The sequence below is a fragment of the Dromaius novaehollandiae genome, chromosome 3, assembly GCF_036370855.1.
Source record: "Dromaius novaehollandiae isolate bDroNov1 chromosome 3, bDroNov1.hap1, whole genome shotgun sequence".
NCBI lineage: Eukaryota > Metazoa > Chordata > Aves > Casuariiformes > Dromaiidae > Dromaius > Dromaius novaehollandiae.
This window is the reverse complement of record NC_088100.1, coordinates 41,063,352-41,088,395: the sequence shown is the minus strand read 5'-3', so window position 1 is coordinate 41,088,395 and position 25,044 is coordinate 41,063,352. Positions and strand designations below refer to the sequence as shown.

Genomic DNA, 25,044 nt, shown 5'->3' with positions numbered 1-25,044 from the left:
GGTGGCTAAAGGAGAAGACGTGGCCAAACTCTTCTCGGAGATGCCTGGAAAAAGGGCAAGAGGCAACAGTCACAAGCTGTAGCAAGGGAAATTGCTACTAGATACAAGAAAAGAGCTGCCTAGAGTGGCCATGGAAACTTCATCCCTGGAGGTATCCAAAATTCAACTGTACAGGGCCCTGAGAAACCCTATCTAGTTTTGATCTCCCAGGTGTAAGAGCAGGAAGTATCGTCAAGATTTTTGTAGTAGATCATAAAGGAAAACAAGCATTTTCTTCAGTGTATGCTGATCAGAAAAGAAATGCAAGCATTGAACTTCCTCTTACAGCTCAGTTTATACTTGTATAAAGGTTCGAATACCCTAGCAAACCAAAGGGAGAAATTAAAACCATGGCATTGGATAAGTATGTCAACTTTAGACAGTGGTTGTGTTAATAAAAAGTCTGGCTCTCAAAGCCATCTCTTGAAATAGCATGGAACCAGATACTGAGGCTGACAGTCTCACGTCCAGACCCTGTTGTTTTATGACATTGATGTGAAAAGAGCCTATCAGATACTTAAAAAAAAAATCTCAATGGATAAATGATAATTTCCGCTGCAAAAGGAACATCTAAATTCCACTACTAAAAATTTGTAATGATGTGAAGACTGAAATTAATAAAAGCTCTATTCAAAATATGAATCTGTGACACCACTAAGACTTGACAGTTAATAGCAGCTTCTGGCCACGTAGTCTGGGAAATGACAGGATTAAAAGTCATGAGTTGTTGAGTCATTACTCAAATCAGTCCCTGAGTAATCTCAGCAGCCTCCAGGCAGGCCCTGGGGATAACACTTAGAGAAGAAAAAGAAGCTAAGCCAGGGAAGGAGGCCCCTCCTAATGCTGAGCAAGCTGCTCAACACCACAAGTCCCACACTTGTGGAGCACCCAGAGAGAACAGCACTGTGCACATCATCTGTGACTGGACAGGTCTGACCATAAGTGGGAACATACCTCGCCGTCTAGTCCAGGTAGGGCTGTTATGCCCTACGGCTTTACCACCCACTGTGTTTCATCAAGCACAGCTTGCCATTTGCAGTGCTTTGAGGTCCATTGAGAGGTTAGATGAGTTTCATCATGCAGCCATCCTCTTCTGCAAACCATGTGTGTTAACAGGTAAATTCAAATGATGCAACTAGCTTCTGGACCTTTCCCTGTGTTATTCCATTTGCTCCTAGTCAGTGATCCTTCAGCTTTCCTGATCTACTTTATGTCACTGTAGGCTTAATCAGGAGCAGTTTCTGTTTTATTCTTGCTCAGTGACAAGAACAGAACAGGAGAAAGAACCCATCTCTTTGGGGAGACATATTCTTGGAAATATGCTGGAAACATATCCTCCTGGTGAAGCTTTACCATTTTCAGTCAAATCTCAGATGCTTTTACCATCCAGTTTTTAAATATTTTCATTATTTTATCTTGATATTGTATTCTTGTAGTTGCTTAATCAGAATACCACATGGTGCAACACCAAATGGCTTACAGAAGGCATAATGCCTTACATTACATAGCTTCATTTCCTCTAGCAAACATATTTTAAATTAATCAAGAAAGGATTAGCTTGGAAAGAAATATTTTCTTTAAAGTCATGCTAATTAACATTAATTAAATTACCCTCTAATTCTTTATTTACTGAGCGTCATATCAGCCACTCTAATATTTTGCCTGCGATCAGTGTCAGACTGACAGGGCTGTAATTACTCCACTTGTTCATTTAATTCCCTTCTAAATATTGGCAGAATAACCCTCTTATAAAGCACTACCTTCTCTGAATTGCTACTGACAATTCTGTTACTGTTATTTGTACTTGCATCATCTTTTGCCTTGAGATGGCCCTGTCGGGTTTCTTGTGTTCGTGTTGCAAGAATAGCTGACTCTCTCTTTTGCTCCATTTTGTTGCTCTTTTGTTAAAAGCATTTTGAATTCTTCCTCAGTGGACAGGCAGGGGCATTTGGCATGTTATTACTGATGAAATTCCTGACTGGGGTTATGCTTGCCCTTGAGAAGAGAAGAGGAAACTGAGCGACCCTTTTTGGCTGGAAACATGCATATTGCAGAAGAGGGGAATGGAGTGGGCTCGATAGGAGAGATGAAGAATAGAATCTAGTAGTCAGAGCGAAGTTAGTGCCTAGTCAGGATAATTTCAGAGTATAATTTCAATCCCGCATGGATACTGTGATCCCTTTTAGTTCCAGATCTTCCAGCTCAGCTCACACCCTTTAAGGAGCAGCCCCTCCTGGTAAAGGAATCTATTGTGCTTGGTGGAGTAGGACATATGGGGAGTGTCAGGGGAGTCTTTAACACCCATAGCATCCCACATCTGCCTTCTCTAGTGTACCTGCTAATAACAGACAAAAATACTTCCCAAAGAGTTGCAATATGCACTACTGTGTGCATATTTCAATATTTTAACCCTCTTAAAACTGTTAAGAGGAGTTATATTCTTTTCCAGTTTTCATAGCAGAGCCTTGGTGCAAGAGGTCTAGTGCCTCACTGCCAAGCGCACACAAAGCCACCTAATCCAGCTAACACAATGCCGGTAAATTGCTGAACGGGCTGAAGCAAAAGGACACGGCTCAGCACGCAACGCACATAATCTCTCACAGAGTGTAAGACTACCTAAAGACACTTGCAAACTCAAATAGGTCTCCCTGTGCACAGCAACGTGCGGTATGGGGAGAAAAGAAGCATTCAGTGGACAAAGACATCACTGAGCAAAGAGCTCTAATGAAAGCCAGAGCGGTATTAAAGACTTGCCTCGTTGTGGTGCTGTAGCATTGTTATTCATTTAAGCGGTGAGGAATAGCATCCAAACGCATTAGTCCTGAAGCACTGCAATTCACTGAAGCACATTGTCAGCTGCAGCCTTTCAGCTTTCTGCCCACTGCAGGCTTGGCCTATTTCCCCTTCCTTTTATACACCATACAATCCATTTAGGGATTTATAGCAGCTTAGAGGCACATGTCCTGTGCCTTGCCTCTGTTCAGTTTTTATTCTGTGATAAGAAGGCTTGGGGGTCACAGATTCTTAGGCATGTCTCTCCCCTCTGCCATTCACATTGAATAGAAATCTAATTCATTTTTGTTTGTGATTTCTTGAGGTCCACCAATGTCCTCATCACTCACAGGAGAAGTCCCAGTGTTTGCCACAAAGACCATGCAGACCTGCTCTGCTGTGGTGCTGTAAGCAAGAGGTGAAAGAGAGACCAGAGGGGAGCAGAGGCATAAAGGCAAATATGATGATAAAGCACAAAAGCTACCTGCGGTAAATCCTTGGCCAGTGTAAAATGACGTGATTCCCATGCAGGTGCACACTAATGCCAGTCCATACACTGACCTTTAACACTGAAAAGTAATATCTTCCTGTTAGGACATTCTCCCTCTGCTCTTTCCCAGCAGCTCTTGGTCACCCACAAACGTAGCACCTCTGGTTACAGATCGGAGCATTTGTATTTGTATTTGCCTCTTGTGCCTGCAGGGGAAATATTCTTTCCCCTTCTACCTAGGCTCCCTTAGTTTCAGTCATCGCAGTGCAAATGTGTGTTTCCATGCTTCACTCTGTCCACTCAGCTCCCCGCACAGTTTGAGTTTAAAGCATGTAAAGAACGGAGCTACAAAGGGGACAAACAGTCACCAGCACTGCTGACACCACCATAGTGAAATTCAGTGAATTTGCCACTCATCCCCAGGTTGTTCAGATTTTATGTAGCATCTGTGTTAATACCTCTTTGGAGATGGTTCTGTACACAAAAGATATGAAGTATCCAGCTGACATATTTACTTACACAGAGTGTGTTGGAGGCTATGAACTCGCCAGAGAATGTAAGCACACCTGTTAAAAAGGGACACAGGATTCAGAAACCCTACTAACTCCATATTAAGCCTGATTTTAAAAGTCTCCGACAACACCCTTACTGAATGCACTAATGGAGTAGAAAGCGAATACTCTGACAGTGCGTCCTGGAGACACAGAGAACTGCTTCTGAACGAGAAAGAGCTGCACAGGGTAAATAACTTTCCAGAAGTCAAACAGCATCATATCAATCAGGCAGGTACCCTTGTACTCCTCCAGCTACTGCAGACTTAAGTCACAGCACAGATGCAGTGACACGCTCATCTTTGATTGCATTAAAAGCTTTTTGATAAAGGCTGACACTCAATAGGAAGAGGACAGAAAATGTAAACACTACTGGGTCTTTTATGTGTGGCTGCTGCAGTCTCATTATAGCTCCAGGTATATTTGTACTATATATACTGCGTATTATTGTGATATTTAAAGCTTTGGGTAATTAGCTGAACAAGAGAAAGCCAGGTTCATGATTTGACTAGAGTTAGCCTTGTGGCAGACACACTGCATCGTGCCTTACTTCTTGGGCACTGGCAGTACTTCTGGTTCCTTAATATTGCTGGTGGCTTGTATGACCATTCTGTAGACAAGATTTCTGCTTCTGACGAGATCAGGATCTCACTATACAGCCGACTTAAAGACAAAAAAAAATCTCAATTTTTTTTGTTCTGACTATGCTCTCATTTTGAAGACAGTCTACTTATAAATAGACTGGCTGAGCCACCAGGTGTCCCGATCCAGTATCGGGAGGGTTTCGTTATGATCCCAAGGACGAGATTAAGACACTAAAACCGGTCAAATATCGTACAACCTTTTAAATTTATTTTCCACAGAGTGGGGAATAAAGGTGGGGAAAGGCAAAGGGGAGGAGAGAGAGAGAGAGAGAGAGAGAAAAGGGGGGGAGAGAAAGAGATATCACCACCCATGGATCCAGCGGCGTCCCGTTGGTCCTCTTCACCCTGGGTGTAAATTTTAGCGATGCGCATGCAGTAATTACAACTCGAGCAGGGTCCGACCCTAGGTTCCCGCTGAAAAGTTTGGAGCCAAATCAAGGCAAATTAAATAAATAAATTGTAATGACACGCGTGCAGTAGTTACAGCTCGAGTTGGGTGCCTCCGAAGAGGGACCCTGAACAAAGAAATCCCTGGGCAATTATAGCTTTTTCAAATTAAGTTTCCCACCCCTCACGCGGTAGTTCAGACCAATAGTAATTTTTGGGTCTGGGGTCTCCTGCTCCCTATTGGGTCTCATCGTTGTTCCCAGGCAGGCTGCTTTTCTACCTTATCTTTACTGTTGCGGTTTCTGCTGACAAATGTGTTGATTCCTCGGGTTCTGCCCTTCTTTCTCAGGGCCCTGACAAACAGGTGTTGTTCCAGCAATTAGCACTGCCCCAGCAGTGACAGTAGGTGTTATCTTCCAAGGTCCTGACGAGGAGGATATAATCCAGACCCCCCCTAATTAACACTGTTTCAGCAGTGAGGGGAGGCTTTGTTTCCCAGGGTCCTGGTGCCCAAGCAGGCCTTATTTCAAAGCCTTGACATCCTCCCTCCCGGAGTGTGACGCATAGGAATGCAAACTGCTTGTAACTCCCTTAGCTTTCCAGTCTGCACCAGCTCTGGGGCCCTTTCTCACTGAACTAGGGAGTGCGGCTAAGCAAGTTTTATAAAAGTTGTGTTAAGCAGCAGTAATTTGCAGTCCAGGTCCCAAAGTCTCTGCCCGATCGTGCCCTGGTTCAGCGCAGGCTCGGTGTGTCCTGGGTGGTCGCAGGGAGACCATTTCGGGGGTCGCAGCAGCTCAGTCCTGTTTCCGCTGGGAACAGATGGCTTGTTTGGGGTTTTGGTTTGCTTGCACCTTATGTACCAAGAAATGTTTAAGGCAAAAGTTCACTCATCTGTCCGCCACACCAGGTAACTGGGAACCTACTGTAAATGTTCAAAACATATTAATTTCTGTTTGAGTTCTATTTTACCTTTTGTGTTCGGTTTTCATTTGTTTCCAATGCCTGAAATGTTTTCCTTTTTAGTGGATTATCATTTGTAATCAGCTCCCACTGCAACCCAGATAAGCATTGTATCTGACTTGAAGCACAAAAGCGTTCCAAGAAAGACAACTTCAGCCTTAAAAAGGAAATAAATGGCCTTTCCTGTTGTGAAGCTCAAAAATCACTCAGTTGAGTGATTCCTGTCTATAGTCTACCCTGACTTCCTGATCTGTTCCTGGATCAGCTACTGACTGCCTAAGAGGGATCTGGCATAACCATTTCATGCTCTGATGACTGTCCCTATCCAGAGAATTGGTGGTAGTTATCAAACTCAAGGGTGTTGTAACTTTCAACTGTACTTTAAAATTTGCTCTGAGATCTTCCAGTGAATGTTGTCAGATGTGGGTGGAATGTAAGTGCTTACATTATTATTAATGTGGAATCTAGAACGCAGATGGTATGTTAAGTTCATATTTGTGACCACTCATTTGATGGGTGAAGAGGAAAAAATGCCATGAGATTATCAATCCAAGTAAAACTAAATAGTGGTTTAAATTCACACTATTTCGTCGTGAGTTCCTAGGAAACAAAACAAAACAAAACAAAAATACATCAGTCCACAAACTTAATAATGCAGCAATTTGAGGAAACCACAGTCTGCTCACTGCTAGTCTACAAGCTGTAAAATCAGATGAATTTGCTGAATACTGTTCATTGCAAATTACTCATTCTGTTCTTGTTCAGTGTCCGCAGGGCTTTCTATCTACTGAATGAATATAGTGCTGTATCTTTTAATCTCTAGTTGTGGTTTTATGCCCCTCATAGAGAAAGCAGGCAAATTAACTCTTCACCTACTAGTAAATCAAGACTGAGCAGAATTTGAGGGTAATATTTAAAAATATATTTTGTTCAATTTTTCTTTTTTCCTTCATTTTTCTTGTATCAGTCACATAGCCAACTGCTCTCTTTTCCCTTGATGTTTGAATTTTCTACCTTTGTTCAAATTTTAAGATAACAACTTCCCATCATTTTTCTTCTGGGAAAATCGTAACAAAATAATGCTGGAAGGAACCCCAAGAAGTAATTTAGTCTAGCCCGTTTTTCTAAAACAGGATCAACTATACCTGTCTTAATGACTTCTAGCGATGGCAAGTGCAAATCCTTCTCATGTAATTTATGGCAATGCTTCTATTGCTATCCTTATTGTTAAAAAGTTTTCCTAGCATCTAATTTAATACCTAAACTCACTTTTCCCTTACAAAACTTTCAGCATATTACTCTTTGTTCTGTGTACCATGGTGATTTGAGACAGAGAATTTTTCTCTTTGCAATAACTTTTACATACCTGAAGACAGATACTGTGCCATTTCTACCCTTGCCAACTTTTCCCTTTGAATTAGGCATCCAGCTTGTTCACAGCTTCCTTGTACGTCATTTGCGAAACATGCTGGCAGTGAGTCACTGATAACTCTTCCCAAGGTACAGCTAGATAAACAAAGCTAAAGCTACCAAAAGTTCGCATACACCCTACACGTTTCATCAAGACCGTGCTTCCCTGGCTTGCTTATGAGAACATTGTGTGAGAAGAAGTTAAAAGTTTATCTAAATATCCTGCTTCTCCTCAAGCTACTAAACTTGTCGTGGAAAGAAGTTAAATTTGTTCTGCATGTTTGTCCTTGATGAGTCCATGCTGTCTATTCCTTATCCAGTTGTTTTCTTTTGGGAGTTGTCTGATGATTTGTTCCAGAATTTTTCTATGAATTGCTCATATTCAAACTTTTCTGTGAAGAACGATGCAAGAAAAAGGGAATTGAACACATCTTTTGGCCTTCTCAACATCTTCTCTTAGTAAAATCCCTCTATTAACCAGAGGTTGAAGGTTTCTGTTCTCTCATGTGTAACAGGGGACTCCCAGCTTTTACTGGAAAGCTAAGTGAATTCATCTTTATCTGTTGCTTATCAATCCCTACTGCTCCCAGGGAGCAACTTGGTGCATAAGCAAGGAACCAGCAATTTTTAAAGTTGTATACAAAGTTACAAAAATCTATTCCGAAGAGACAGAAAAGTTCCTTTTGATGAAAGACTTCATAAAACTGTATAGATTATTGCAAAGAAGACTGAGAAGAGATTTGATTTGAGTTTATCCATGTATCATCACAGGCAAAAACCCAGTTATTAAGGTATTTTTATCCTCATTGAGAAGGGCATGTGAATCAACAGACACTGAAAGGAAATAATTGTTAAAGATAAGATCGGTAGAACTTGTTTGAGCAGTAATAGCAATTAACCATTGGAACAAATTGCAGGTGACTGATTGGCATTTCTTGAGGCCTTTACCATCTCCTGAAGCCTGCATGACTTTGGGTAGGAAATGTTTTGGCCCAGCAAATCACTAAAGTGGATCTTGGAAGATGGAATGAAATCTCAGTGAATATTGAGGTGTTGTTTCTGTGGCTCCTGAGACAGTGTTAATGCTCACTGAGGTCAATAAAGCTGAGGCAGTCTGGACCAGGTAGAGATCTGCTCCCCAGGGTCTTCAGAAAGGTCGTTCCGAAAGAAAGCCTGCGGCTCCACCATACACCACTCTGCTTTGCCAAGATCTCTTCTAGACAGCCATATGCAGAGAAGATAAATATCTCCCCCACGCTCATCCCTCTGTGTCCTCTCCCTGCTCTCCTGGATATTTTCCATAGACCCTGTGCACACCCAAGCTGTGTGGCAGAGCAGCAAGGTATGTGACACAAGTACGCGTGTCTTGAAAGCACTAGGCACTCCAGCCATACTATTATTGTGTATTAAAGTAATGTAGAAAAATACAGAAGATCAAAATACTATCCTGTAGATCTACATAGAAATGATAACCTTTTGGTGGAAGCTGATACGTGCTTATTAATACTTTTTAATGTATTGGAGTGCCTATGACAAATGTCACTACTATATAGATAATTTCAGTGGTTAAAGAATTACTTATGACACTGGTCTGACCAACTGCACTACTTTCGTTAACCAGACAGAAATACACATATATGCCATTTTCCACAGGTACTTGAAAAGGGTTCAGTTTAAACTAATTTATAAAATAGCCTGTTTGGACAAAAAATAATTGTTCTCTGAGAATACATGAATTCAACACTGCTAGAAAATCCCTGCCATCTGACGTAGAGGGATTTATAGGTTTAGTGGAAATTGCTTTCCCCACTGTCCAGATTAAATACTGCAGGATGATTTTTTGTATGAGTAAACATCCTTCCAATAACGATCAGACCGATAATGTCTTAAAAAGAGAAACAGAGTCTACATTTTGGTTTTCTTCTTCCTGTATGGACTATTTCTGGATACAGAACCTTAAAGCATCATGTTGACTGTCCATAAAATGCATTTTAGCATCTTCTTGCTGTTGTGGGGATGGGTTTTATTCACTGAATGCAGAGCCCATCGACAAGGCAAGGAAATACATGAGGTATACAAGAAAGGCAGGTGAGTCTCATTTTTTACAATCAGGTTTCTGCTATTTGGACAAATGTAATGTTTCAGGTCAACATATAATGTCTAAGAGAAAGCTGGAGTTTGCATGTGCAGATTGTGATTTAAAATATTTTCTTTAGCTGTTTTTGCCAATGAATAAGTATTAATGCATTTTCTACAGTGAAAACCATTTCCCCCCCAAAATCTGGCTTTGTGAAGTGTTTCAAAGTTTGGAATGGTGGAAAAAAGAAGCATTGGATTATATTTATTGTGGTTAAATTTGGTAGAGTATTTACATGAGAGTGGATAGGAAGCTTAGGTCAATGATTGTTGTATTGACTGAGATTCACTGGGGATCTGATATGAAAAGATTCAGAATTTATTTTCTTATTCCCATATTGGTTGTTTTATAGTACTTTTGAGGGGGAAAATGCCAGTCTTTCTGCAAACCTCAAGGCTATGGTCAGTTAGCAGAGGAAACAGAAAAAGAGCATTCAGACCACTGAATGAAGATCAAATATTCAGTCTATACTTCCCTTCCCTCTCTCTTCTCACTCTCAAAAAAGCTATGTGAAATTTTTCCTCCCACTGTCTTGCAAACAGCCACTTTAAAAGCTTTTCATTCGAGAAAGATTTTTTGCTACAGGAACTGTTTCATGTTGAGTTTTGATTACTTGTATCCTATTTGGAGAATATTTGGAATTTTATATGAGGATTTTTAAATTCAGGGACATCACACAGTGTATCTGGAGGAAAAATCTTTTTGGGGGGAGATATAGCTGGCATATTTAGATGGAATCACTTTTTAAATGTTATTTACTTCTGCTTGTCACAAACTTGAACTCTGTAGTTTCTGCTTTGCTCTAGTCACTGTTTGTGTCCTTTAGTGACTCCTACTCAACACCAACACCGTAAAGTGCCCTGCAATAGAAATGATGGAGTGTTTGCCTTCAGGAAAAATGATCAAAAGGTGGAATGGAGGAAAGCATGGTGCCTATATACTTTCCAATAGCCCCTTGCACCTATGGCTTAGAAGAGAAAGACAGGGCTATGTTATAGAGCAATTGCAGTGTCATAGTTAGCCCTGGGGGGTTCACGAGCCATCTTGTACGTATGAAATGGCTTCAGCAATGACGCCACCTTAGTGGAGGTATGACTGGCAAAATGGATGCAGTTGCTCTGTTCGTGATTAGCCCACAGGGGATACGTTACCACAGACCATACTGTTGTGAGACAGCCATGAAACTTTTATCTTAATTGAGGTTTCACGCGAGTGGCAGCAGAGGTGATAAGCTGACAGTAGCAAAATTAAGGCGTGAGGAGCAGGTATAACAACTCGAACTGAAAAGTTTCCAGCACAAAAGAACACAGCCATTTTCTTGTCTAGCATTTTTAACACAAACTTCTCCTGCTCCAAACACTTTAAAGTGTTTGTGCAATTAAGTAGCAATATAATAAATCACAGCAGAAGGAAGTGTTAAAAATATGCAAAAATGGACAAAAAAGGCTATTCAGTTCACATGGGAACTACTTCTTCACCTACGCAGATGTAGGACCCCTTCAGCTGTGTCCAGATCCTACCTCATGGTGATCCTGCCTGTCTATATGCACATGGGAAATAGAGGATATTAGATGACTTGGTCTGAATTGTTCTAAGAACAAGACACACTATGGTGACCAGGGCTTGGAGCCGCTCCTGTGAAAGAAGATGACCCTGTTAGGCAGTCCTGAGCCAGGTCCACTGCCCTCTCCGTGCAGCCAGGCTGGCCTGAGAGGTCATGTCTGGCCTATTTCAGCCATAGTGGCAGGCAGTATCTATAGCCAGGAGGGCTGATGGAGGGAGGGAAGCAGCCCTGGTGCCTAGCAGTAGCATTGCCCACCAGGAGCGTGGTGCCCGCTTTAGTGCTCATTTCACCCTGTGATGTGATAGGCCAAGACAGACCATTAATTTTACCAGCCTTATACTTTCTAAGGTCAAGAAGGACCATTGGGGATATCTATCTGATTTCCTGCTTAACACAAGCAACAGAGTCTTCCATATAATTTGTACACTGTGCCACTAACTTCTGACAATTATCCTCAATGTCAGATAAATTCAGAACAGGATTAAAAGTGGGTTTTTTTTTTTTAACTTCTGCTTCCATCTACTTGGTCCTGTTTTCTGCTAGATTGTCTCTTCTCCATTCGAGTGTTTATAGATAGATCAAGCCACCTTTTCATCTTCTCTTAGACACATTCATAAGATTAAGCTTCTTAAATTTCTCACTGTAGAATGTTTCCCAAACATTCCTTCCTTTGACTCAATCTTTTGCTTCTTTTCCTCAGTCCCATCATTGCTTTTGCACAGTCAACAGCAGAACTGGGCACACTATTTCTACAGCGCTCACGTAGGTGCTGTAGGCAGAGTAACTCCTGTTGGCCTCTTGGAACTGCATTCATGGTCTTCCTTGCAGCCCTGCAGTGGGAGATCATGTCTGCCCAGGATGACCAGGCATCCCTGTGCTGCAGGACACGGGCCCTCATCCTACAAGTACAGCAAGTCCTCTTTGCATTTACATGTAGGACCCTCACATGTGGGATCAGCGTTAAGATGCTGATTACATGAGGCAATTTTGAAGTAGGCAGTATCCCTTTGCATTTCAGTCTTGCCTTTTTCCATTGCAAAATTAGATCCTGGGAGAAAAACAGGACAAGGGGGGATCCTATAAAACATCAGAAGTAGAAGCTTGTAGTGAAGACTGCTCCAGAATATTTTGGTGTTAACACTCTTTCTCCTTTCTTCAAGACTCAGCCTGGAATATTCATTCTGTAGAAGTTACCATAATTTGCTGTGTTACTCCTCACTGAGCACTATTATCTCTTATTCCATAAGGCCTGAGGCAAGGACCAAGAGGGTCCAACCCATCTGTTCACCAAAGCCTCTGTCCGTTGGCTAAAACTGTTTGAAGAAGCCACAGGGCTCACCTGGGGGCACAGAGAGGCCTGCATGAACATTAGCTGCGTGGGTTGATATGGAGAATCCATCCAAAGTGGAAAACATGGTGGCCAGGCTGGCGCCACACCACAACAGCATGCTCAGGGCTGGCTTAGTTTGCACCCGTGGCCTTTCTAGCCTCCAGAAGCCTTTTAGGGGCATCCGCTTGCCCAGCTCCTAGAGCTCAAAGCCATCCACCAGTGCAGGTACATGCTGTAGATACCTGCTGCCTAGGCTGTGCTGCTATTTTCCTTCTGTCCTTAAGAGATGTGCCCAGCTTTGCTCCTGATTCTTGTGGTGTAGCTGTTGGAGGAAATGCAAAGGAGTTTAGCTTTTTTCTTTTGATGGTGCCACTCCACCAGTGTTATTTTCTTCCAGAAGACTCACAACTGCTCTGAACTCTGTTCTCAAATAAAAACTCACCGTTCGCTCAACAGTTTTCATCCCCAGGGCTTGCCTGTTCACCTGCCCAAATCCAATTGTCCCCACAGCCTTGGCAGCCCTGCTGATAGAGAGGGTCAGTGTGGTCTGCAGGGTCAGACACCATCTCTGTCACAAATTGTGGCACTGCAGGTACTACAAAGTAGCTATTCCAGCATGAAACAGAATGGCCTTGAAGAAGGATGGGCTGAGAAGCATGCTTTACCCCACCAGAGTTCACACATGCAACACTGCCATTTGAGGCTGGTTTGACATGACAGGAATTATGCAAAAGGTCCTGAATAATTTCTTGAATTAAAGGCTGATGAGGCTTTGGAACACAATGCAAAGCCTATCAAGACAATGGCAAATAACTGTTGGTCTGAGTATGTGTACGGTCACAGTGAAAGTGGCAATGTAGCTAGCTTTAATGCAAGGGACTTACTACAGAGCCCTCTAATATTCTAATTCATCGTTAAAAATGTCTGTGTGCCAGTCAAATAATCAACTACTGATTTTTGCTAATCTCCAGGACAAGTTGCATGAAAGGAATTCCACTTCAGAGAACAGCAGTACAAAAATAAAACCGTTCTCATCTTACAGACCTGTTCACAGTCTGCAGTCAGCTGTGTGCAGATCGTGCAGGGTTTGCAAAGCTTTCTACTCCTGCTAACTCCACAGTGCCAAAGCTCGTACAGGAAGGAGCTGAGATCCAGGGCATCAGCAAGGCGGCTGTCTGCTGCTTTCCCAAATGTTTCATCTCTTGAAAAGCCACCAGGCTGCCCAGGGGGCACCAGAAGGGTAGTCTAAAGGTCACGAGTCTTTCAACCAACCAAAAGGCCAAAGTCTGTGTTGCTAATTAGACTTACAGAATCATTACCACTACAGAAGATGAGCAATAGGAAAAGAACCAGCCTGGAGCTGAGCCCAGGTTGTTCTGCCAGAGCCAAGTGAAGAGGAAAAAAGCTCTCTTTTAACACTAAAATCTCCCCAGCCAGCATTATAACCACTATTCAGACAAATGACACTCAATAGAAGAGGTTTCACTGTACAAGATTTATGGATCTTGTTTGTTTAATCTTAGCTAAGAGACTCACTTCTGGTTTTTAGCCATGTCACTACCATTCTCCGTCCATATTATAATCATTTTACCTCAATCTCTTCTCCAAATAGCAGCTGATTTTCTGCTCCTCTAGTGCTGCCTGTCCTTGTTTCTGTAAGTAAGAGGTATCTTTTACAATAGTTGAATGACATCCTCTACAACAAGTCCTTGGCTTGTTATCAGAAGGTCTCTGTCAGCAAAAGATCTTTCTCTTGATAACATTTTCAGATGTTATTACAATTAATGACACTCTAACAGATGGGAGATACCCTGCATCATTATGGCCATGGTTCCTTCCTCGTCCTTTCTCCAAGGCTCAACATCCTGCTGAACTTTTACAACATTAAAATTACATTCCCTTGCTTTTGTTAAATTCAGATAGGACTTCTGTATTATCAGGTCATCTGTACCTGGCCATGTTGTCTGCAAGCTGTCTGCAGTCTGTAAATCTCACATGGCTATTCTGGTACCTTCACTGGAGCTGCCTCCTACGTGTAGAATTTGTTGTAAGTTCTCGCCCTTCAGATGCCTTCTCTGGCCTTATAAACTCATCCTAGAGCCCTAAGAGGAATTCTTTCTTTACCTTCCAGTAATCCTTTATTTGCTCTCTAGTCCTAGAGTTTTGCTCCTGTATCTTATGCTAAGGATTGATCCTGAAAGTATTTATTCGCATGAGGAAGACTTAGTAATGCAAGCTGTCTTTACAGCAGATCTTCAGAGTGCAAGATAAGCCTGTGAAATGCCCCATAAAAGCATTGCCCATATGAGCAACATTGTCAGTAGTGAGCCAGATCCAGCGGGGCGCTGAGCACCCACAGGTCCCAAGGCACTGTTTTTTAAGATCAGCATACACTTTGGCAGCACTGGGTATCACAAGAGCAGTAAGAGGCCCAGTGTGGGCTTGAGGCCAGTGCAACTGTGTTGTCTCCACCTCCTCTGTTGGTAACTTGCTTTCCCTTTCCTCCTTTCACCTTCGTGCCTCCTTTCAGCTCCATCTCCTTTCCTCCTTTTCTTTCCCTCATTTACGTTTCCTCCTCTTCTACGTCTTGCTCACTCTCCTTTTTGTCCCTGAGGGCCTCCTCTGCCTTCCTCTTCACCTGCCTCATTCATTTGCCCCCAGCCACATCCATTTCTCCTGTCACACAGCAAGGCTTCCCTGTCAGGATTTCTCCTGCTGCTTCTTACTCAATATTATTCTGTAACTTCCTCCTGTCCTCTGGCAGCCATTTCTGCTGGCTGTCTTACCTCTTCTTCCACTTGCCAGAAATCCTTTCCCTCTCTGCAAGTGCTCCTATCCTTTATCCTATTATACGTTATCTTACTTTTTGTTATTCCTTTGTTATTCCTCTCATTTTTTTCTTTCCATCCCTGTTGTTCTTTCAAGTAACTTTAATCCTGCATAACATTCTTCAGAAATCCTGTGTCTTTTCTCACAACCCAATCACAAATCTCCCCTCTTTGCTTTTATTGCCATTGCAAGTGATACTTTTGTAAGAATTATATATTGTACTTTCCTCATTATCACCAGCCTCCTTTCATCCTTTCTAGAACTTATTTTGGGCCTACATTCTTCATGTAGTTTTCGATCTTTATTCAAGTGATTCAAGTCAAAAGGTTGCCTCTACTTCTGTAGCTAAGTTCATAGACCCAAGTACCATTAAATTACTCTACCACTGATGATAAAAATCACCAGTTAGTGTTGCTATCATGTAACTTGCCTAGGATCAGAAACTTCATATTGTCTTCTAGTCATCTTGTCTTCTGTCTATTACTCCAGTGAAGTTTATGAGCTGGCGTGAGGAGACATAACAGGCTCTAAAAAGCTACCTGTGGCCAAGCAAAAAAAAAGACAAAAAACAGGCAAACCCAACAATACTGCAAGGCAGATTGCTCCCTACTGAGTACATATAAGTTGTTTTTATTAAGATATTGCCATTGGTGATTGCCATGCTGAGGATACCACGCTGTTGTAAGCGGAGAGCCAAGCCAACAGCTTGGAACGGGCTCTCACAGGGCCTATGTGTGGTCCAGTTCCAGGGAGAGAGGAGCTGCCCCTGTGCACAGCTGGGAACACATCTGCACAGACAGCTCTGCCACAGGCTTTTTCTTGCTTATGCTCCACAAGCCATGAGCCATCAATTCTATAGACCCATGTGTATGCGCAAATCCATCCTACCCTTCCTATCCCACTCTCTAGGCCTTTTATTTCCTTCTCATCTTGTGTATTTTTTTTCTTTTAACTTAGGAATCGTCCACTTTGAGTCAACATTTGGCAAAGAGGTAAATCAGAAAGAAAAATCTGAAGGGTGTAGCCAAGTTGTTGCTCTATCTTTTCTTTCTCTGTTACGATCAGCCTCTTACTTTTGTGTGGTCAGGCGCCAGTTTTGCTGAAACCTCAGCCACAGAGCTGAAGGAAGGCTGCAGACTGCTAATCACCTATAATGTTATGTTACACAGTATAAGCACATGCTTACTGGCCACAGGGGCACCAGTTCTGTATCCTGTCTCCAAAAGCATCTGACAGTAAAGAGAATAGAACAAAAAGGGCACCTCTAGGCAGACCTTTCTCAGCTACATACTTTTTTTACATACAACTTTTCTGCCTCTGGCTCTCCCTGGCTTTTGGATCTCCTGAGTCACAGGTTGGTTCTTATGCAAAATTGTCCTGATGGTCTTTTTTAATATGAGCTGCCTAGCCACCTTTCAAATTCACTCTCATTGTTAGCATTCAGCTTTCTATGACAGTGAATTTCACAGCGTTATGATATGTAGTTTATTGTACTTCCTTTCATTTTTTTCCTTGTTATGTGTTGTGAAAAATCATAAGCAATGAATTCCTATTCATCTTCACCATGTCACTTCTGGTTTTATGTAACTGCATCATATCACTCTGCAGTTGTCTCTTTCCTCATCTAAGAGCCCCGCTCTGTTCTGTCTGTCTCCATCTCTGACCAGCCTGGGCTTTCTCCCCTTGCTCTGCTCTGCTTTTTTATAGTAAGGGTATTGGATATGTGAGATGTGGGCATGCCTTGGCATTACTAGCAGCATTTAAATGTTTTCTGTTTGGTTTGCTGCTCCTTTCTTAATACCACCTAGCATCCTGTTTATATTTTTGAGCACTGTGGAATATTAAGCTGATGTTTACAAAGAAGTAGCTGCAATGATACTGATACTGAGACCTCCTTCCTAAACAGTAACAGGTAATTTAGAGGTCACTGGTGTGTATCTATCTTTATGCTGTTTCTGAAAGTACATTGAAAAAATGTGAATTTTCAGTGTGAAAATACAAAGTGCAAAACAATGTGCATTGGTCTGCATTTATTAATGCTAAATTTCTGCTACCATTTTATTTTACTTTGGTTGGTACCATGAAACCCTGCAGGAAATCTTCATCCCCAGTTTTAATTTTGACTACCTTGAACAGTTATGTATCCTCAGTATATATTGTTACCCAGTACTTATCCTTTTTTCCAAAATCATTTATAAACTTACTGAACAACACAGTTCCCATGGGACTATACTGACAATCTTACTTCATAATGAAAACTGTCCACTATTCCTTTTATTTCCTATTTTACAATCTTCTACATGAGGATTCCTTTTTCTGACAGCTTGGTCTTTTTACAAGCCTTTGGAAAAGACCTGTCAACACCTTTTTGGAAATCCAAGTATACTATGTCATCTGGATTAGATAGGATCATGTTGACCTTATCTGCATGGTCATTAACTCTGTTAGAAAACCCTGTTACATTTATAGGGCATAACATCCCTCAAGAAAAGTCAAAACAGCTCTCACTCTTCTTCAATGTATATGATATTTATCTGCTGTCTACTTTTGGTAATTTTTGCTATAGTTGTAGCTAATTTGTCCAGTGCAGAAGTCTGTAGTTCCTTGGATTGCATTTGGAACTCTTTTTCCAAATCAGAATAATGTTGTCACCCTTCATTCCTTTGACACCAAGGCCAATTTAAATGATAGTTCGGCAGTTTCTTATTTGGCTTTCTTCTGGGTGAAATCCTGGTGACTTGTTACTATCCAGATCATTTATTTTATTCTGTCTCTGGTCTTGTGCAAATAGGAGTATTTCTTCTCTCTAAGAATGGAATTGCTACAATACTGCATTTTTTGATAGTAAAAGTAAATTCCTTAACTGTTGATGTTTTCGATTGCCCTTCTAAAGACAGAATGTTTTCACTGCCATAAGAAAGGAACTAAAACAAGTGTAGTACTGCTAATTAGCTATTTATTCCCTATTCTGTATTTGTACAACTATTTTTCTGTACTCCATGTAGTTGTTTGTATCGTATTTTGCTGAAGTCCATCTTGATACCAGACCATTTCTCTAATGTGCTGAGGTTGCTTTGAATTCTGATCCTACTCCCCAAAGTGTCTGTATCCCCTTCAAGCATGCTGTCATTCACAAGTTTTACAGTACTGTCATCTGCATCACTGTTGAACATATTGATCAGTAGCGAGTCCAGGATGAAGTCTGTGAAACCTGGTTTAATATGTCTTCCCAGCCTGACAGCAAAGTAATGGCAGTTACTCTAACCACAGCCTTTCAGCCATACTCACAGTTTCATCTAAACTGTATTTCACTAGTTTAGCAATGAAATCTACTTTTCCCCCTACTTACACTAAGGCAGACATTTACACTGTCAAAAAGAATGTTAGACTGGTTTGACATAAATTTTTACAAAGATTCACACTGAGTGATCTTCGTAATCTTGTTTTTACTGGGGATGCTTACAAATGGATCATGAATTTTGGTCCAGTTTCTTTCCAAATATCAAAACTTCAAGAGCCTTCTTTTGTCCCCTTTTTAATCCAGGTTCTATATTAGGCCAGGCCTTCACCATTTCTCAAGGATATCACCCATCTATGGTGAGTTATCAGACGTAATTGCTAATGGCTCAGAGATTGTAGCAGCTGGTACGCTAGGTGCTCTTGGAGAAGAGTCATCGGGCTCTGTTGATTTAAATACATCAGATTTTTCTAACTGCTCCTTAAGATGTTTTTCCCTGATCTGCACTATGCTGACACATTTAACTGGTCACAATTTAACTTTTCTTTGAAGAAGAAAACTTTCTTGGAAGACTGAGGGAGACATTACACATTTCAGCGCTTTCTGCATTACCTGGTTAGTTGCTGCCCTTCCCTTCATCTATCTATTTCTCCTGTTTATGTACTTCGCTCCTGGCACCATACCTGCTTATTCCTCCAGCTGGCAGAACAGACCTCGGTAATGCTCCTTCTGCTCTCTCATTCTCTTCCTTTCAATTTATATAACACAAAACTGAACAAACGTAAACCCTCTGGATGCAATTTCTGGCACATATGGGAAGGCCGAGCTTTTATTTGTACAACCTCAGGCACAGTACCAAGATCTCAGCTGGCATTACATTTCTGTGAATAATCAATACGTATAGCTTTGTTTAAATGTTTTTCTTTTGCTAGTGCTCACGTACAGATAAAAAACAAAGGAAGGGCAAATTTAAACTACATATATAAATCTCCTGCCTTAGCTTATTTTGCATTCTAAGATTGCTTTATGTTTAAGTAACATGGGATTAAAATAGGCATCTCATTGAATTTTCTGAATCCTTCAAAAACAAGATGGTAGATCAGCTCTCATCCCACTATTTCTCAGATTTTGTAATCTGGATACAGAAACTAGCTCTCTCTCCCCATTTCTTTTCATAGATTTAACCACCTGCAGTAGCAAGGGGTGATCTTTCTTCACCGGCTTTAAACCTACTAAGCATAAGGATACACGACTGGACATAATTAGAAGCAAATAAGAGCTTGCCAAATGCCAAGATAAAGTGTATTCTGTGATTAATTTTCCTCAGTTTTGAATGGCTTATCTTCAACTCACAAGCTTGTAAGTCTCCCAGGTTAAGTACAAATTAGTGAGTTTCCATCCTTGGAAATTAATATTTTATACAGTGCATCCCACCTCTTGTTGTGTATGCTGCTGGATAAGGAAAGCTTCCTGCCGTGGTGAGTTTGCTCTATCCTCCCTCAGGTATGGGATGTTCTTTCGCCCTGTTCCCCTACCCCACTTTTCCTCCCTCCTCAAAGCACTTGTTTAGACTCTGGATTACCTCCGAAACTTCACTCAAACCCATTGCACCGCCTACACACTGGCATCTCCTGCATGCTGTTAAGGTCTTCCTAATTCATTTGCAAATCAACAGGACATGTCATGGAAACTTTCTGTGGCCCCCCTGCCCCCAACCCCTTTTCCTTCATTTGGGGTAGAGAAGGGGAAGGGATCCCCTGGCTACATCCACCGTGCGCAGTGCAGGGCAGTGCAGAGAGGCCAGGCTCCTTCCAGCCAGCAGCCCACACACCTGTGTGCGGGAGGGCTCGATAGCCCAGCAAGGACCCAGGGTGACATGATGTTTGTCCATGGGCCAGGTGGCACCTCTGCCCAGCGCCACTCTCTGACGAGCAGGCACCCCTCCTAACCCAGACCAGCCTGGGTATCTCTGTATCACAGGACTTTCACTGTGCTATGAGGAGGCCCCATTTGAGCCTGACGTCTCCTTTCTGCTACTTCTGACAACTTCCTCTCTGGCCTTATCCAGTGTTTCTCTCTGTCCCCATTTCCCTCATCCAGCATCTTTCTTTCTCTTTAGTCTCGCCTGGCTCATAGGCTCTTCTGCAGATTCAAGCTCTCTTTGCCTCTGCACTCTTTCTCTGCAGAAACCTGCTGTATATTGGTGTAATATAACTACAAACCACATCTCATCAGCCTCCTTCCCACCTCTTTTCTGTTTCCTTGCTTGACACCAGCCAGTCTGCTTTCTGCCTTTAGCGTGATGTTGATACATGAACCCAAGTCATTAACCGGCGATAAAACAGAGGGGCAAATGGAAGCTAGTCAAATATTTAAGCATAACTCTTTATTAATAGTTTACTTCATCTGTTAATAATCATGAACAATAATGACTTTTAAGGCTCAGTACTGTATTCATCATTGTTTTAACAGTGTGTTTGGCCTGGGGCAGTCCTGAAAGGTCCATCTTTTTCCCTATCCCTGGATAAGAATGCCTTCCACAGCAAATAACTTTTTTTAAAAAAACATGGAATACATTACGTTTTGGCCTTTATGTAAGGATCTGCTTCTGCATCTCTGCCTTTGCCATTTGTGTGTCCTTCCCCACAAGGCTCTGCCCTCTGCAGGAAGCTGAGCTGTGTCCTCTGCTCTCTCCTGGAGCTCCTGCCTCATGGACATTTCTTCAGTGCCTTGTCCAGCTGTGGTTTTACAGGGAAACTAAGGAGTAGGCAGCTCCTTCAGTTTCCTTGCCTGGTGTGGCACAAAGTCTGTGCACCGAGAGGGGTGCAGGATCAGAGGCACTGCACAAGCTGCCCACCAGTGGTCTGGGTGCAGCGTGGACCAACCATTCCCTAAGGGAGAGGCAGCCTGGAGCCGAGAGTGATAACATGGCTGGCAGGGATGAGGAATTTTCATTGATTTCATTCATTTCTTAATCAGTTTCTTCAGAAACGCCTTTCAAATAAAAAATGGCCACTAGCTTCAGCAAAAGCGGGCTCAGCAAGCTCACCATCCTCTCCGACCTTGCTTCAGTGGTAGGATAGGCTGCAGATCATCTGCACCGCAGCACAGTATGAGCTGCAGAAATTACTACATGAGCTTATATCAGTAGAAGGCTTGTATCTGACAAAATGAAGTATGTGGTGGTGTCAGAAGATGGTGGGGGAGAGTCTACAGTCCTGCTGCACTGGAGAAGGGCTGGGGGCATGAGATAAGCTAGAGAGGGAATGGGCATCCCGCGTCTCTCTTCTCCAGCTGCTGGCTGCCAGGCTTTCCATGGCAGCGGGTGCCTCCACTCCAGGCAGCAGGTTCAAGTTCAGTTGCTGCCCATGGCCAAAATGTTGCAGTGATGCAAGTGACTGAGGGGCAGCAACTATGTCACTGTCACATATAAACAAAATTTCTGGACACAGGATCGGATCTGACATCTCTTCTCTGATCCGCCATCCTCTTTGCAGACCTAAGAATATCATGAAGGGTGAGGAGGCCAGAGTGTCCCCAGATTTACTGTAATTTTCCTTTTTTAATAAAAAGTGTTAATCAATCTTGATTTAGGCAGTGCTGCATGTATCCCCTGTGGAGACCAGTGGAACCAATTCCTTCTGGAAACACCATCTGTGAAGACTTTGTCAACGATTTACCAAGTGATACTCTTTGAGTCTGACATATAAAGACCACAAAGCATTTTGTGAGGTTGATAGTAGTAACACGCTAAATTGTTTCTAATTGTTGAATATGGAAGTGAGCCATTTTTGTTGTCCATAACCCACACTGCCTGACATGGGCAAAGAGTTGTCCTGGTGCTGTGAGTCCCCATGTCAAAGGCATGTCACCACACTGAGGGCACGCCCCCACGTGCTGGCCAGGCCCAGGATTCCCAGGCTAGTGCTAGCCTGACCTGCTAAACCTGTCTATACAGGTCCCTGAGGATGTCCCCCTTCAGACTCAGGAAAGGCCACGTGAATCTGGCTCCACTGCTTCCAAATCCAAGGTGGTCTGTGCAGAGCCAGTTCAGACATCTTCACTGCACTGGGGACATCCTTCATAGAGGTACCTGGGGAACTTGCTTTGTCCTCATAACCCTGCCATCCATGTGCCACAACCACTTCACAGTTGCCATCATTATCCAAGGCACATGGATATTACAAAGCTTATTCTTGATTCTGTAGAAAGTCTGTACCAGAGGAGGAAATCCCTCCCACACTCTAGGCTAGTGGCCAAGTCACTGACCACTCCTCTCTACTCCCTTATAAGACATCTCAGCAACTTACATCCACCCCTTTCTTTAGGAAAATACCTCAAATATTACTTTTTCATATGTTGATTTCATTCTTCAGGGAAGAAATGTTCTCAAATCCTAATAAGATTATCCTGATAAGATTGTGAGATAGTCTACAACCACAGTCCATAGTGTACAGCCGCAGTCTATAACCAGTATGTTTCCTTCCATAGAGAAAATACAGAGTATGATTTATAGATATGAAACATAAACTGTGTTAGTAATTGTAAATCGAAATTCCAAAATGGGTAGTGACCTGTCTCATACTTGCATGGTTGCATTCAAAATGCTTTGAGTTCTCTGGCACACATTTCAAATGTGCACCTGACATTTCTCTGGTGCACATCCTGTGTAGCTAGGCATTCACAAATGCTTGCTGAGGCCTTCAGACTTTAGAGTGCCTCTCTGATGACCTGGAGGGACTATGAATGACATAGTAAATCTCAGACTTCTTTAAAAAAGGATTCAATGCCTTTTGCTTTGTGTGTATAGCTCTATGAAAATCTGGTCTGGGGTGAGCGTTTTTTTTCCTAGCGATCATAATTTATGGTTAGCCCCCCACAACCAGTAAGTCTCAGCCTTTGGGACAGTGATAACACAAGGTCCCTTGAAGCAGTGGGAGAATCTGGGGGAATAAAGATGGCTTTGGAGAGTGCATCTCCCCAGCTGCCATCAGGGGCCTGAGAGCTGCTCTAGCAATGCATAGAGAGAACTGTGAATAAATGCAGGTCTGCTCCAGTGATGTTTGTTGCTTTTTCATAAGGTGTTTCAGTGAGCTTCATGAGCCGTGAGATGCCTTTCGGCACTGTAACTGTTAGGAGTTAAATATTGACATGGAAAAAAAGGGTTGTTAATTATTCACTGCATTTTACCTCAGGAGTTATTGGTTTGTTTTAAAAACAGTCTGTTATCCAAATGGAGGCAGAAGCAATCCTGCCATGGTGTGTGATTGTGTTGACAAGCAGTCGCGCTGAGCAATCTGTGACCAATCTGTGGACCAAAGCTCCTGACTGCAGGCTGTTTGGTGCAAGTGCTTACGGACAGCAAATGCATGAAGAGGAAGGCATAGCAACCTGCGATTGATTCACAGCCAGAACGGGCAGGCTAACTGGGTCCTGTAATGTAGCTGCCATTGATCACTTAGCCAGCAGAGCACTCTTCGGAAACTGGAATAGAAAAGCTATTGAGCAGACAGAGACAGGGCTTCAAAATGCAGTAACTAGAGAAATGAGTGGCAACAGATAAAAATGTTTTGCTGCTGTAGAAGGAAGCAGAAAAGTGGGGGAAGCGCAGTGACTTCAGAGCTACAAGAAGGTGAATGAGATTGGCATTATGGAGTGAAGGTGCTGAACCAAAGCACAGATGAGCAGTCTCCTGTGGTGGCTGGACCATAGTCATATTATGCTGATCTGTGATGTAGAAATAGAGCTTAGTTTAGAAAAAGTGGAGAATCACACAGAAGGAACAAGAGATACCATGTGGGTTTGCCAGGTGTAGAGTAAGGGAGAGTATTCAGCCATGAATTATAAGATCATGTCTTGATGACTCCTTTGGCAGGGTAGGTTTAGGGCCAATGTGAAGTGTTAGATAAGCTCTGTAAAGAGAAATGGAAACCAGAAAATAGCAAGAACGTGGCCTCCTTTCTCCCTGTTTGAATACCAACATTATTTCTAAACAGCCAGAAGTTTACTAGGGCACTTTGAAGTTGTGTAAGTAGGTCAGATCTCTGCCAGAATCTGCTTATGCTCAAAACATGTGAAATAACTTCCTGATGGCTGGGTAATTAGAAGAGTGCAGCAGCGAGACATGTCAGCAGGCAGCCCAAGTGTGTACCTGCAAGGCAGAAGACTGCAGTTTCCAATCTCAACCCTAGGTCTTGGGGCTTTTGTGTAGCCTAATTGCCCCGTGTTAGTCTCCTCATGGGAGGAACCGAGGTGGCAACCCCACACCTCCACGGGTAGCTGAGTGGGGCGGCGAGGAGGAGGAGGCAATGACCGTACAATGATAGCCAGCAGGAGAGAGCGTGGTTTGCTGGTTTGTGACCCCGAGTTGGAGGGAGGCCATTAGTAAGGGAGAGGAGGTCCCTGCAGTACTGAGAGCTGCAGTACGGACCAGCCGTTAGGAAGCAGAAACTCTAGATGAATTGGCCTGGTAAGCGTTCAATGGCAGCACCTTTCTTTTTGGAAAAACAGCCTAAAAATCAGAGCTGTCAAGCAAAATCATTTATACCAGAAGGATAAATGATGTAGTTTGGATAAAAGTAAGGAATGTGCAAATTTTCACACCTTTCAAAACTCAGGGTCAGAGGGCAGGATGAAATGTTTGCAAGAAATTATTAAGGCAAGAGCATTTTGCTGCATGGTATCTGGGGCCTT

General features: G+C 42.6%; 1 protein-coding gene across 1 annotated transcript in view; it reads left to right on the top strand.

Annotated features, from left to right (window-relative positions):
- The first annotated feature begins 9,117 nt into the window (after positions 1–9,117).
- The window catches only part of GABRR1 (gamma-aminobutyric acid type A receptor subunit rho1), a 41,147-nt gene continuing 25,220 nt past the window's right edge, over positions 9,118–25,044 (top strand). The window contains exon 1 of the mRNA XM_026093426.2: positions 9,118–9,341. Within this exon, the coding sequence (XP_025949211.1) occupies positions 9,220–9,341 (122 nt within the window). The 5' untranslated portion in view covers positions 9,118–9,219. The remainder of the gene's footprint in view (positions 9,342–25,044) is intronic.